The sequence below is a fragment of the Hyperoodon ampullatus genome (genome assembly GCF_949752795.1).
Source record: "Hyperoodon ampullatus genome assembly, chromosome: 4".
Classification (NCBI taxonomy): domain Eukaryota; kingdom Metazoa; phylum Chordata; class Mammalia; order Artiodactyla; family Ziphiidae; genus Hyperoodon; species Hyperoodon ampullatus.
Genome location: NC_136917.1, coordinates 105,193,854 through 105,209,331, shown reverse-complemented (window position 1 = coordinate 105,209,331; position 15,478 = coordinate 105,193,854). Strand labels below are relative to the sequence as shown.

Below are 15,478 nucleotides of genomic sequence, written 5' to 3'. Positions count from 1 at the left end.
CCAAGAATACACCCGAGCCAAGACTATTCTTGGCTATACCAGTTAGAGGGCAGCAGACGTTCTAAAAAGAGACTTGTCTCTTCTGCTTGACCATGTCACCCTGACGCTGAACCATGCCTTCATGGATTTCCTACTTACCCCACTTGTCCTTGATGTTTCTTAGATGTGTTTTGTTTAGTACCTTTTGTGAAATTAAATCTATCTGCCAACTAGAACTTTAAACATTCAGCACATACAATGGGCTCTGGATTATGAGGCAGACGTAAAGAATTTTTACTTATTACTGAGTTGTTTTCCTAAAAATTGGAGTCTGTGTTATAAAGCAGGTTTGTGTTGGCAGACCACTTTCATTTTTCCTGAAAGTCATGTGGGTCAGGCATTATCATCCCAAGTTTTGACAGATGAGGAAACTGAGGTTCCGGGAGTTTCTGAGACTTGTCAGTAAGTGGGAGAGCTCTGATTTGAATCCAAAGCACAAAATGCTTCCACTACGTTATTACAAAAGCCAGATGCTTCAGATTTAGAATGCATCCTTGAATTGTTCCTTCTCTTGGAATAAAGGCTCCGCTTGCAAATAAGAAAGAAATCGACAATTTGATGTTTCCCATGCACAAAGGCACTCTATCGTTCTGTTCTTAGTACTGACTTATTGAAGGGATAGTTTTTCATCGTACCACAAAAATGATATGGAACCTTGCTATCTTAAAAAAAGTTCCACTTAACAATGAATGATAGATTTATGACTCACTTAATTGTTCACTTCTTGCGATTTGGGGGCTGTCTCTTTACTAAAAAATGAGGGGGTGTCTTCATTATTGACACAATTGTTCATTCTTTCAGTCATTTTTATAAACAAAAATATTGAGACAGTTCAAATTAGAGGGAACATGACAGAAGAGAAAGAATAATTACTTGTGGTTTTAACATTTACACAACTGCTGCAAACACATCAGAAGATGATAATGTTGAAATGAAATGTGTTGCACTGCATCGCACTGTGCTCCCTTTCTGCCTCAGATTTATTACTATCTCCTCCCTACTCCCACCCTTGAGGGTAGGGGCCGCGGCAGGCATCTCTGTCAGGCCTACTAGTGCACTACTCACACCCTGCACATTTAATAAATATTACTGGGACTAGACTAAACTAAGCTTTATTTTTTGCTTAGGAAGTCAAGAATATAGATAATTATAATACTAACAAGAGCCAACATTTATTAACAAGCACTTACTCTAGGGCAGAAACTGTGCTAGGTGCTGCCTTGTATTGATGATCTCATTTAATTTTCACCAACAATCCTGCAAAATGGGAATTCACAGACTTTCCAAGGGTGATGTCATCTCTAAAGTAGCTTGTATATCATGTATTTTTCTTGGTGATTTTATTAGTCTGAATATCTGCCTCCAGAATATTTTCCCAAATTACTGCTTGAGCAAAAATTTTGCTCCATGATTTCACAGTTTTCTCTGAGTTGCTTAATACTAAAGGTTTCTTTTCCATGATTGTTATGTAAATTAATGTTATCATGTTTGAATATGTAAATTAACCACAGCTTTAGATTTGCTATTATTACTATATTATAATAACCTAATATAGCAGGGTTCTTTGCCTTAACTAGAGGTTGTAAGTGGAGTCTAAGGTCAAAAAATCATGAAAGGAGGGAATAGTGTTTAGTAAGACAGTTACTAAGTAGGTATTAAGTTCAGTTAAAATAACTGAAATGGAGCAATAATAAATAAACCTAGTGAATACTTAGCACCATATGGACACATCTATAGATGATAAATTGAAACTGTTTAGCCAAGGTTTTGGTACAATATAGTTTCCTTTAGTAGAAAGTTAACTAAAGGAATATATCTGATTTGATCTTTCAAATATGAGACTGTTTCATGACTATACACTCTTAGAATTGAAATTCAAGTGAAAGATTCTATATAAGTCTAACTAAAATTTAAGACTGGCAAAGGTTGTCTAAAAACAGCAAATTATACTCTTGGCTGACAGCCCTGAAGCCCCGAAAAGTCCCTGGTAGGTAAAACATTGATTTCCAAGAGGGTTTTTTTTAACCACATCCCTCCGTCAGGATCTGTTGTCTATTGATGTACAGTTTCATATCACTAATGATTTTGAAAAGAGCTTTTCCTTCTGTATTATCTCCAAATAAAATCTTATGGCGATGTCAAAAACAGGAAAGAGAGAAACCAACACTGTGTGAGGACAAAGAAAAATGCTAAGAGAAAAAAGACAAATGTTGAGTAAAACTAATATTTTAGGAGGAAATGTTAACTTCTTGAATCAATATTAAAAAGACCAAAGTTTTATTATCAATCACACTCTTAGGTTAAAAATCAATGGGATATGAGTGAAGAGACCAATTTTCACATTGCTTTGCTGAATATAATAGAAAGACAGGTGATAAAAAGGAATACAACTTGTGAGGTCAGACACCATGATACGCAAAAGGCTCTAAAATCTGCTGAAACACTCTCTAGGGAAGTTACAATTTGAAATTTTGTTTTTCCCTCTGGAAATCAAACTCCTTAAGAATTAAGTCAAACCAAAAGGGTTGAAAGCAGATGGTGCCCTGACTTAGTCTGTAACATTCATCTGTCTCCTCTTTGACCTGCCTCTCCCACTTCAACGCTGTACCCTAGAGAATGGTGTCAAGGTACTGCTTTACCTATCATCTTCCAGGTCTTGTACACGGGAAGTGGACACTGATTTTCTTGGCAGTGGCTGATTATCACGTGCTGTAGATTCTCCAACTAGAGGACAGTATTTCTTTTTCCTTTTAATAAATCTAGATAACCTTGGTTTGGGTTTAAAATATCATTGTTACTTAATTGCAGAGATAATAATAAAGCAATGCTGTTGGATTTTTATCTATGTTTTGGGTGAATTCCCAAGGTAAAACTGCAAATGAGTTCAGAATTTTTATTCAGGACAATTTAAACTAACATAATACTTTTTTTTTTTTTTTTTTTTTTGCGGTACGTGGGCCTCTCACTGTTGTGGCCTCTCCCGTTGTGGAGCACAGGCTCGGGACGCGCAGGCTCAGCGGCCATGGCTTACGGGCCTAGCCGCTCCGCGGCATGTGAGATCTTCCCGGACCAGGGCACGAACCTGTGTCCCCTGCATCGGCAGGCGGACTCTCAACCACTGCACCACCAGGGAAGCCCTAAACTAACATAATACTTTAAAAGAATCCAACTATTAATTCAGATGTTTTCCCATTGGCTGCTTAACAATTTTTTAAAATGTAATATAAAATTATATTTTTATACTAACAAAAAAAGTTTTCTTATTTGAGAGTAAATAAATGGTATCAACCTCCTTTTCTTCAATATTGCATTCTGAATTTGTGTTTTGTTAGACAACAAAAATATAAACTTGTTGAAGCCAATACTTTTAAACCAAATTTTTAACCACTTCACTGATAGTTTAAATCATTGAGGAAGAATTGCAGAAGTCTGTTTGTTTGATAAGAAAGTCAGCCAAGAAATTTTTGATAAGTATTCTCAAAAACAAATACTTGCAAAGCAATAGTACTAGTATAGAATAATTAAACATTGTATGACCTTTTCCTCTTCTCATTTAGTTCTATTTTATAATATGCTAAATTTTTCTTTTCCAATGCTAAATGAATTACAAAAAACTCATGTTAGGAAAGTTTTGTGACTATATGATCATAAAACACTGCTTGTAAATGGACTTGAAAGACTTTTGTGTCTTATCCTTAATGTGAGTACTAAGTTCAGAGGCTCAGTTATGACCCAAAGTCTTAACTGGATGGAGTCTTTTCAGAGTCTGGAAGCCAAGTCTCCTTACTCAGCCACCGCTCAGTGGTTTATCCACAGCAGTACACTGCCACCACCAAGTCTCCATGTATTTAGCTGATATAAATTAAGCATTCCAGAAGTGACAGTGCTTGACAACCAAATGCATAAAATAGTAAACAATCAACATCAAAATAAGGAAACAGCTGTTACTTTCTTTTTATATAAAATTATATCTAATTTACAATAAATGCCAATTAAAATTATTAATCAATATACATAAATATCCTTCGCCTTATTGTCAAATAGCTACGTAGACTGTAGAATTCTCCTAAATTTTCAAAGAGGTTCCTAAAGGGTTTTTTCTGCTCCCCTACCTCCCTTTTTTGGTCTCAATCAGGAAACAGTATATCCTTGAGCACAGTGGTACTTTTGACTCAATAAAAAAGCAACTATGTTATCCAAGTGAAAACAAAGGGTACCAAGAGGGAGGTGAATAATCCAACACAAGGCATGGCTGTGCTAACGATTATTTCTATTAACTCTAACAAAAATTCAGTTGAACCTGATCTTAAAATCATCTGTAACCACTAAGATTAGCATGTTAAAAGCTTTAATGTACAGAGATATGACAAAATGTAATTTTAAAAGCAGTGACTTTTCATTTTGTCTCTTGAAAGGAAAGGATTAAATAGTGGATGAATAACTGTCAACTGAAACCTACAAGTGTCACTATTACTAATGTATTATAATGACTTGCTGTATGTTTCACTTACATCAAGAGCACAACCCCATCCTGTGTCTTCTTTATCGTCACTTGCCTTCATCTCTGAAATGACTTCAACTTAAGCAATAAGAGGGTCACTATTTTAAGAGGGAATTTGTGACGGTCTGAGGTACCAACCTCCATTTCATTTACTGCTATATATCAGCTCTGTAGGTTTTCCTTTAAGTAAGTTAAAGTTAGTAAAACTTCATTGGTCAATAGTGCTCAGCCATTTAATTAAATAATTAATGCACTATTCATTATACACAGTATCAGAAGAATACATTATTTTTGTGAATTACAGATCAAGGGTGTATCTTTTTGTATTTAAAATTACATTATTTCTTTGAAGTATTCTTTCTTTTTTTCCACATAAACAGTATTACAAATTTATGTCTAGAAGATCAACTTTTCCTTTATTCAGCTAACAAAAATTTACTGAATATCTGCCAAGTCCTCTCACTTATTTCTTGAGCTGGGAATACAAACTGAATAGGACACAGTTTGCCCCTAGAGGGATGAATGTCCAGGAGAGAGATGTGTGCCTAGATATTGCAATTACAATGCAAGGAAATAAATAACGTAGGCACAGGCTGCCAAGAGAGAATCAAGGAGAGGTGCATAATTCCTTTTGGAAGAGTCAGGAAAGGATTGCCTGAATGGTTGAACTGAATTCTGAGGGATGACAAGCGGTGCTCAGCAGCATGAAGCAGGAGAGTTCTAGGAATGCATACACAAAGGCAAGAAGCCTTGACACTGTTTGGAAAATGGCAGCACAATGCAGTTAAGAGCATGGACTCTGGAGACAGACTGTCTGGGCTCCACCTTGGGCCATTACTTAACCTCTCTGTGCCTCAGTTCCCCCAACTGTAGAAAGGGCATTAATATGAATATATACATTAAAGGGCTGCTATGCAAAAAGATGAGTTAATTTTTGTAAGTCACATAGTAAGAGCAATTTAAATGTTTGCCATTATTAGAGCGGGAGTGCAGGGTTTTTTATGGCAGTGGCAGAAGGTAAGAAGGTTGAAGACTGGAGAGTAGGGATGGGCCAGAGATAAGAGGCTCATGGTTAATTCTGAAAGAGCTGGGAAACCATGGCTGGATTTTGAGTATCTGAACGATGACCTACAATTAGTTTAAGGTTTTGATAAAGACTCATGAGTCACGAGGAGACTAGAGTGGGATGCAGTGTGAAGCTGGGAGATGAATTAGGGATCTCTGGAAATAGTTCTGGAGTTTTCCTATAACCCTGAACCAGGGCAGTGGGATAGTAATGGAGAGAAAGGATTAGCTTTAGGAAATACCTTCGAGGCAAAGTTGGTAAGATTTGATTACTCACTGGATGGTGAGATGAGGGAGAGGTACAGTGCAGGGAGTGGATGGGAAAGATGCTATACTTTATGATTGAGCTGAGAGCTCTTTGATCTCTTGGTATTTATACGAAAACAATAAATGCCAAATTTAATTCCTTCTGAGGACTTCCCTGGTGGCACAGTGGTTAAGAATCTGCCTGCCAATGCAGGGGACACGGGTTCGATCCCTGGTCCGGGAAGATCCCACATGCCACGGAGCAACTAAGCCTGTGCGCCACAACTACTGAGCCTGCACTCTAGAGCCCGAGAGCCACAACTACTGAGCCCTCATGCAACAACTACTGAAGCCCACACACCTACAGCCCGTGCTCTGCAACAAGAGAAGCCACTGCAGTGAGAAGCACGTACAATGCAACGAAGAGAAGCCCCCGCTCGCCAAAACTAGAGAAAGCCCGTGTGCAGCAACGAAGACCCAACACAGCCAAAAATAAATAAATAAAAAAAATTTATTTTACAAATGTATTTCCTTCCCTCATGAGACTATACCCTTTTTACAAGTTGAGATGACTAGATTTTGAAAAAAAATTACAGGCCAAAAAATATTTAACTTAATTGTAGAGTCTTGCCACTTGACCTCAGACTTTCTAACTTTATCTGAGACTTTGAATTTCAGTGACAATATTCAAAATTTGGAAGATATCTTCTGGCCATTTTGCTTTAGTTTTCTTTTCTGAAAATGTAGAGACATTCTGGCTGGCCTTGTTTCCCTCGGTATTATGTGATTGTCTGACATCAGCACTGATATATTCATCTCCGACATATGATACTGGCTGGCATGAGAAAGAAGGGGCAGACGGCTGAGTCTGTGGGCAGGACATAGCAGCTAAGCTCAAGACTCAGTGGCATGTGCAACAGGTGTTCTGTGGAACCAGGGTTAGAAAGGGCTTCTTCCTCTATTTTTAAAAAGCGGGGAAGTAACTCTTTCATAACTATACAGAAACTGTGACAATTATATGCTCATGGCTACAAGATACAATTAACAAAATACAAGGTTTATTATCATCAAGGTGGAGCAACTGAGTGTTTCTTTTATTTCCTTCTATTTTTGAAGTAGGAGATTCTTGTGCTACAGCAGAGGTCCTGAAGCAGGGGGAAGAATTTGCTAAGCCTGTAAGATTTTTTTTTTAGTTCAGTGACGCTATAGCCTATATGTGGCTAACTTTTATGCTTACAAGATTGAGTGTCTTCTTTGTCCCCGGAGGGCCATTTACCCTTAGTGGACTGTCAGGGAATTGACAATGACAGCATAATTGAACAACAACACTTATTTTCAACATAGAATTCTAAAGCATTCTGGCTATTAAGCAGTAACAAGAGGCCACGTTCATCAAAGATGAGTGACCCATCCCCCCCAACCCCACGCGTTTTTGTTTTTTTTTTACTACTTCTAATAACTTTCATCACCACTACTGGCTGTTCCCACATGAGCAAGCAAACTGATGCATCGAGATACTGGATAAAATATCATAACATTGAAACCATTTTTCTTATTTATCTTTTTCTTGGTCTTTGAGACAATCCAGTTTTCAGCCCCCATCACGCTCGTTAGCCAGTGTTTGGCAGAGACTTGAATCCAAGCTACAATGGTCTAGCTTTGATCTGGTTCTGTAACTTTCAGGCTACAAACCATACAGTATTTTTTGAGGGAAAAAAAATGAGCACTTTGCTTCAATGTCCAGCAAAATAGTATATTCAGTCTACTCATTAATTTGAATCTACCTAATTTTTAAAAGCTAGATAAAATAGGAAGCTAGTGCCATTGATTCTGTTTGTTAATTCACTGTGTAGTTTTAATACTTTTCCTTCATTACTCACTGAATTAGTGAAAAGCCAACGTCAGGAATAAGAAACATTACTCCCAAATGGATATTTTTATATGCCAATTTTTTTTTTTTTTTTTTTTTTGTGGTACGTGGGCCTCTCACTGTTGTGACCTCTCCCGTTGCGGAGCACAGGCTCCAGACGTGCAGGCTCAGCAGCCATGGCTCACGGGCCCAGCCACTCCGCGGCATGTGGGATCTTCCCAGACCGGGGCATGAACCCGTGTCCCCTGCATCGGCAGGCAGACTCTCAACCACTGCGCCACCAGGGAAGCCCTATATGCCAATTTTTTAATCTTCTTTCTTATAATTAGCAGGCTATTATAGTTGAACCCAGCAAAATATTTTAATTAGGCTGTCCATAGATATTTCAATAAACTTGAATTTTTTTGACATTTCAAACATAACCTTATGTTATCATGCCTGCCTCCTACTATTTTAAATGTAGAGCATGTTCCAGCTGCAGGAATTACCACGGTTACTTGTTGTGCCAATAGTGAATTGTAGTTAGCATCAGAAAGTATTGTCCTGTCTTACAGCTGCATTGAAAATGACATCAATATCTCAATAATCACAATTATATGAATTAATATGGAACCCTGGAGAAGTGTGACTATGAGACAATTGGCCATAATGGAAGAAGTTCTCAAGAGCTGAACTATATTTAAGGGGCTTTTTCGAGCGGTACACTGTGTTCATATTGTCTAAGAACTCATTTTAATGCCAAATGTGGTTTTATTTTATTGACAGTATTGTTGAAGGGTTATAACCTCACTCCTTCCTTTTCTTTATGTAGTCTCCTTTTGAAGTGTACAGGAGTTTGGTACTTTGTGTAGAAAGTGATTCACATTTAATGTGAAATGATTAACAAAGAACACGATCAGCAAGGTTTTTTTTTTGTTTTTGTTTTTGGCAAGGCTTGTTAAAGGTACTTTTGTGGCTACAGATGGTACCTAGGATTAAATTGATTTGATCAGAACCCCCAATCCTGATTATGTTGACTAGTTGAAGTTTTATTAAGGAAAGGTCTAGTTAATAAATAGTCTTCTGAGTTACTATCCAACCACTCCTGCTTCATAAAAGTGCTTTAGAAATTCTTGGGGCTATTTACCCATGCCTCTCACTGATCTCTCAACTTGACTTTGTTCAAAAGACTCTCTTCTGCAAATCACCAAGTAAAGGAACCCTAAACAATGAAATGTGCTCTAGTACTGAAGTCTCCACTCACCTGCACTGGTGCCTGCACCGGATGTGAGGTCTCCACCCATCAGACCACCTATGGATGAAAGAGGAAGATCAAAAGGAGAAAGGCTAAAGGCCCACAGAGCAACACACTTTACCTTTAGCAACCTTAGTATTCTGTCCTCACCCAAGAGTCCTAAATTTGTCAAGTATTATCTAGGTCAGATGGCTGATATTCGTTTCACTGTGACATGCTGTGCTCAAATATTAAAAATACATTCAATCACAGACTGACATTTTGCAGAATCTTTCTTTCTAAGAAAGATTACATTTAAAAAGCTAGCCTTTAGGACTTCCTGGTGGCGCGGAGGTTAAGAATCTGCCTGCCAATGCAGGGGACACGGGTTCGAGCCCTGGTCCAGGAAGATCCCACATGCCGCGGAGCAACTAAGCCTGTGTGCCACAACTACTGAGCCTGTGCTCTGGAGCCCACGAGCCACAACTACTGAGCCCACGTATCACAACTACTGAAACCTGTGCGCCTAGAGCCCGTGCTCCGCAGCAAGAGAAGCCACCACAATGAGAAGCCCGTGCACCGCAATGAAGAGTAGCTCCCGCTCCTCGCAACTAGAGAAAGCCCACATGCAGCAACGAAGACCCACACAACCAAAAATAAATTTTAAAAAATAAATGAATAAATTTTAAAAAAATCTAGTCTTTGAATGGTCTCTAAATTTTTATATTTCCAAGTCTAGTTTTCCCTAAGGTGATATTTTCTAGAAAGTGAAGGAAAAGAGTAAGGTTTACTCTATGCTCAAATAACCATATATTTGATGTTTAATTCTTTGTAAGTGTATTTTATACAATTAATTCTGTGCAATGCTAATTGTCTAGAACTTTGGTCATTTCATGAATCTTCTAACAGTGAATGATCTCATTTACTATCTGGATTTTACTTACTAACGCAATAAAACAGGTTTTACTGACTACAAATTTAGAAACATATGTCTATTCACTGTTAGCTTAAGAAAGTAGGTTAAAATTTGGCAGTGTTTATTTATGAGAGTTGGGATGTTTCAAAAAGATACTGAATATAATAATTATTTTTATTTTTTAAGGAACAAAATTTAGCCAAAAGAACAGAATATCAGCTAGATTATTCTCTAATTGCTATAATTATTATTTGGTTCTGGGTTTAGAATTAGAAGAAACTGTTCATTACATTTTAGGAAAATGTTTATTATTTCCAATCAAATAAATATTTTGGAAATAAACGATGAGATTTTTAAAAACAAATGAGCATGAGTTCATCAAATAGAAGATTCAATAGCATTTGAGTATGATCTGAAAGGAATACATATGGCTATTGAAAATGCTTATGAAAAATTTCAGCATATTCAGAAGTAGAAAGAATAGCATAAGTTGTTTATACACATCTCTCAGATTCAAGATTTATCAAGTTTTTTTTAATGTGGCTGATTTTGATTGTATTCTCCACATGAAGTTTCTGTACTAAAAAAGTAACACATGTTTAATTCTAATTAGAAGGCAGATAGTCAAGTATTCTAAAGGAAAAATTCTGTGAATAAATCGACATTAAAACTTTCCTATTAAGTGCTTTTAAAGAAATAAAATGTAAATATATAATGATTTGCTGTATGTGATTTAGAAATACAATGACTTTTTGGTGCTTATTTTAGAAATATGAAGGAATTGTTTAGTTATATTCAACTCACATTTATTTAGTTCTTACGGTGAGTCTGACAAATCAAGAGGACACTCTTCCCTTCAAGGTTCTGTAAGTTCAGTGGGGAAATGGACACATACTCAATACAGTACATCATATTGTGTATCATTTGATCTGAGTACTAAAAATGGTCGAACTTTTCCTGAGCGATGATTTTTCTCTGGGACACTGTGAATTGTATAACGGTAAGCATCTCCTAGAAGTGTAGACACACATTTGTGGCAGGTGTATACGTCCTTGTGATGTGCTCTTAACTACTGACTTAGTTTTGTTTTTAATTCACTGTTCTTATAAATTATGCTATCCTATCACATTTCTTTCTCTACCTTAAATCCTTCTGTGCTATAAGTTACTGTATAAATAAATAAATATTGACCAAAATAATAAATAACTGAGATTATTTATACAGTTATAAATAATATATATATAATATATATATATAATAATATATAATTATATATAATAATAATTTATATTATTTATACAGAGGACACACAGGAAGGTTTCACAGAAGAGGTGATATCTGGCTAGGAGGAAGAGGGAAAAGGGCATTTTAGGCAGGAGAAGAGGAAAAGCAAAAGCATGGAGACAGGATATTTGATGTTCTGTTTGAGAAAGTGGTTAAAATATAGCCAGATGAGGAGATTGGCGACAGATAGGCTCAACGGATAAACTGCAGATTATGAAACATTTTGAAAGATATTCTGAGTTAGGTTTTATCATGTGGAAGACCTAGCTGGGGATGGTTATTAAGCAATGAAGGGACATAAGACATAGAAAACTGGAAAACGTGACATCTTGTAGGTAAAATAGCCTTTTTTTGGCCAAGGGTGGCTCCTTCCAATGGTTTGTTACCATTGCGTTCTTATGAGAACATACCTGTGTTACCCGCACTCGGAGGTCGATGTGTTACACCAGGAGACATACTATTCCTCTGCAGAGAAGGGTGGGCCAGTGGCAAAAGGTTGGGGTTCCCCAGTGAGCTGACGGGGTTGCTGTATACCAAACTGTTGTGGCTGGACACTGGGATGGAGACTGGCATCTCAAAGTTGGGAGGTGGAACAGCCTGTAGGAGCAGGAAAAAAAACCCACGGGTAAACGAAATGAACAGAAACAGAGCCCTCCAAGTACAGACAGCTTTTCGTTTTCTAAGAAAAATTTCAAATTCCAAACTGCTTGGTGTCTAGAAGACCATTAAGAAGAAGTCTCAAGATGTGCCGGATCCTAAATTGATTTCTTTAATGTGCTTAGAATGCCTCTTTGCAACTATTAGAAAACGTTTCACTTTTGTTTCAAACAAAGCCCCGTTTCATTAAACTCCGTTGTCTTTGAATTCCGTTCTATTAAGTAGTGATTGTTCATCTGTGATATCTGAATCTGGTGCCAGAAATGACTGCAAGATCAAAGGTATATGATTGTGAAGACTTCACAGAGAAAAAGGATTAAAATGCAAACTGGAGCCTTGGGTTTAATTGCTTATTGAAGCATATTTATGCAGAAGTTTAATGATATAAAATCATCTCCAGGCGTGTGAATAGCACATATACTTTAATTATTATTTTTAAAAGTCTGTCTTTTGAAAGTTAACTCTAAAGATAATAGACATTTTAAGATATAGGATTCAACAGAGCATGTATCATTCAATAATTCATATTTTAACCTGATAGTTCAGAATGTACATTACACTTCACATTTTGGGATATACTGACACTGACAAATGGCAAGACCTATATCTTCAATGAGAGAGTTGCAAGCATTTAGTGAACTGAGGTTTTGTGGATGTCTAGTTAGAGTAATTCAAGTCCCAATCATTGATTTTTTGGTATTATTTTGGCAATTTAATCCAAACATGCTTATTTTTCTGCTTGCATTAGCTAGATAGTCACAGTTGTAATTCCCTCCCTCTTTTTCTTCGTTTTTAACATTATAAATGAAAATACTGTTTCCATATATTGCCAGAGGACTCATGATGTCAGAGCATACAGCATTCTTAATATAAAATGGATATATGTATGTGTATGTGTGTGAATCTAATATGTATACTAGGGTTTATATAGAACATTCCCTCAGGGAGTCTCTAATAAGCCACTGTACAAATTTAAATACATAAGTGCATACGGCTCAAAGTTTTCTTTTTTTACTATTTTTTTCCGTAATCCTAACATCAAGTTTTGTTTTGTTTTGTTTTGTTTTTCCTGGTTCATTGGCTGGCCTGCATCATACATTGTGCTCTGCAATAGTTCTTTGTTTATCCTGGTGACGAGTACAATACTGTCCTCTTTCTATGCTTCTGCTCCCTTTTTCTTTATTTTTTCTATTTGTCTTTTCTTCCCTGATCTGGACATGGCGATACTGACAAGAACAAACGTGTCATAACTCTTTTCTTTTACATGTCTTCGATTCTTCATTTTTTAGAGGGAAATAAAAATGTTCAAGTGTTATGTTAACACAGTCATTCTTTTTATTAGGCTTTATCTGTTGTAAACAGGGTAACAAAAACAATTTTGGATAAACACCATGATATAATCGAACATGAATGTTTGATAAGACATCAAAGAATGAATATATCCAATTCCCAGAGTCTTTAAACAACAAAAAAAATTAGTGTATAAAATAAATGTCTATACAGTCAATAAAATATTGCATTCTTTTATTAAAAGGCCAAATAAGAATTACTCTAGGGCTTCCCTGGTGGCGCAGTGGTTGAGAGTCCACCTGCTGATGCAGGGGACAGAGGTTCGTGCCCAGTCTGGGAAGATCCCACATGCCGCAGAGCGGCTGGGCCCGTGAGCCATGGCCGCTGAGCCTGCGTGTCTGGAGCCTGTGCTCCGCAACGGGAGAGGCCACGACAGTGAGAGGCCCGCGTACCGCAAAAAAAAAAAAAAAAAAAAAAAAAAAGAATTACTCTAGCACACCTAAGAAAACGAAGTAGGCTTCTAGGTTTTCACCATTTGCCCCTCCACCCTCTTCACTGCTCTGGGCCCAGGAGGCTGATGCTCCAGACTGTATCCACCAGATTCCCCTGGCCCTCTGGCTTTGGCTGGGCCAGTGGAGGCACCGTCAGAAGTACAGAGAGTAGGAGGAGAGAGGTCAGGGTGTTCTTGTACTGTAGCATCCCTCTTGCTGGGCCACAGGATGGCAGAGGCTGCATTCCCCTAGTGAAGGTCACGCCCCTTTTGGGCCCTCTCTCCTACAGACATAGATCTTACTGTGCTCCGGTAACTTCTTCCTCCTCTTGCGCCTTCAGACCTAGATGTGGTAATAGCTTCTAGGTTGTAAGCCCTAATGTACTTCACTATTTCTCGAGTTTCCCTGATCTCTACCCATCTGTAAATAGTCCCTTTATTAAACTCTCTTCAATTACCCTTTTGAGTTTGCCATCTGTTTCCCACTGGAGCCATAATAGTAACTCTAGATCTAGAATAGTGGTACTCTCTACAGGTGGACTATCTCCTTAGGGAGCATTTTGGAAATCTGTGGGTGTCACAATGATTGGGGGGCATGGCTGGTATTTTCCTGGTGGGTAGGTATGCTGTATATTCTATTACATGTAGGACAGTTCTATACAACAAAGAATTGTCTCTTACCCCATCCAACTTTCAAATGTCCCAATGGACATTCATGTGGGTGAAAAACCTATTTAATAATGATCTGAGTCAGAACTAACTTTGTTCTGCACACACAAGGTATTTTTTATACACCGAAATGCAGATTTTATTATACACTGAAATTCCCAGAAATGCAATTGCTGTGTATAGTGAGGGAATGTTTCACTTTGTTTGGTATGGAACTTTATTAAAAATTATTCAGCACTTTGGAAAATCATGTCATCCATGACAATGCTGCTCTTGGGACTTTTGTTGTAAATACAGCACACTGCTTTCTCTTAACTCACTCTATTAAAAAATTTTCCTCACCACTTCACTGAAAATGCTCATGTCATAGTTGTGAATAACCTTCAAGTTGCTAAATCCAATGGTAACTTCTCAGTCCTCAACTAGGACACAGATGGTCACTCCTTGATAAATTTCCTCCCTTTCCATGGCCCTGAACTTTGCCTTCTATCTTTTTTTTTTCCGGTACGCAGGCCTCTCACTGTTGCGGCCTCTCCCGCTGCGGAGCACAGGCTCCGGATGCGCAGGCTCAGCGGCCATGGCCCACGGGCCCAGCCGCTCCGCGGCATGTGGGATCCTCCCGGACCGGGGCAAGACCCCGTGTCCCCTGCATCGGCAGGCGGACTCTCAACCACTGCGCCACCAGGGAAGCCCTCCCTCCTATCTTGATAGCTGCTCCTTCTCAGCCTTCGCTGCTGGTTCTCCTCTTTTCCCTGCTCTCTGAATGTAAGAGTACCACAGCCCTTTTTCTATCTCTAGCTCAGATCTCTCTCCTGCCTCCAGCCTTGCATATCCAGCTATACCCTCAACATTTCTACTTAAATGTCTGATAGACATCTCAAAACTAGCTCCAATGTAACTCTCCCCACCTCCAGCTGATGACAGCTCAATGCTTTTGTTTGCACACAATAAAATCCTTGGAGTCATCCCAGAATCTTCTCTTTCTCCCACTCCCCACATCCAGTCTACCAGGAAATCCTACTGGCTTAACTTCCATATAGTCTCCAACCACCTCTCACCTTCTAATGGCTGGTTCTAGCACCATCATCTCTTGCCTTAATCACTGCAGGCACTTCCTAATAGTCACCCACTTCTATCCTTGCCCTCCCATCTATTTTCAACCTTGCAAACAGATAGATCCCTTAAAAGCATAAATCAGATGATGGCACTTCTCTATTCTAAACCCTGTGAGAGCTCCC

At 38.1% G+C, this 15,478-nt stretch overlaps 1 protein-coding gene across 1 annotated transcript in view; it reads right to left on the bottom strand.

Annotated features, from left to right (window-relative positions):
• Nucleotides 1–15,478, bottom strand: part of MEF2C (myocyte enhancer factor 2C) — a gene marked incomplete at its 3' end in the record, with an annotated part of 145,195 nt that overhangs the window by 17,986 nt on the left and 111,731 nt on the right. The window contains exons 6-7 of the mRNA XM_079702527.1: nucleotides 11,545–11,731; nucleotides 8,965–9,012 (exon numbers count right to left, since the gene is read on the bottom strand). Coding sequence (XP_079558653.1) covers nucleotides 8,965–9,012; nucleotides 11,545–11,731 — 235 coding nt within the window. The remainder of the gene's footprint in view (nucleotides 1–8,964; nucleotides 9,013–11,544; nucleotides 11,732–15,478) is intronic.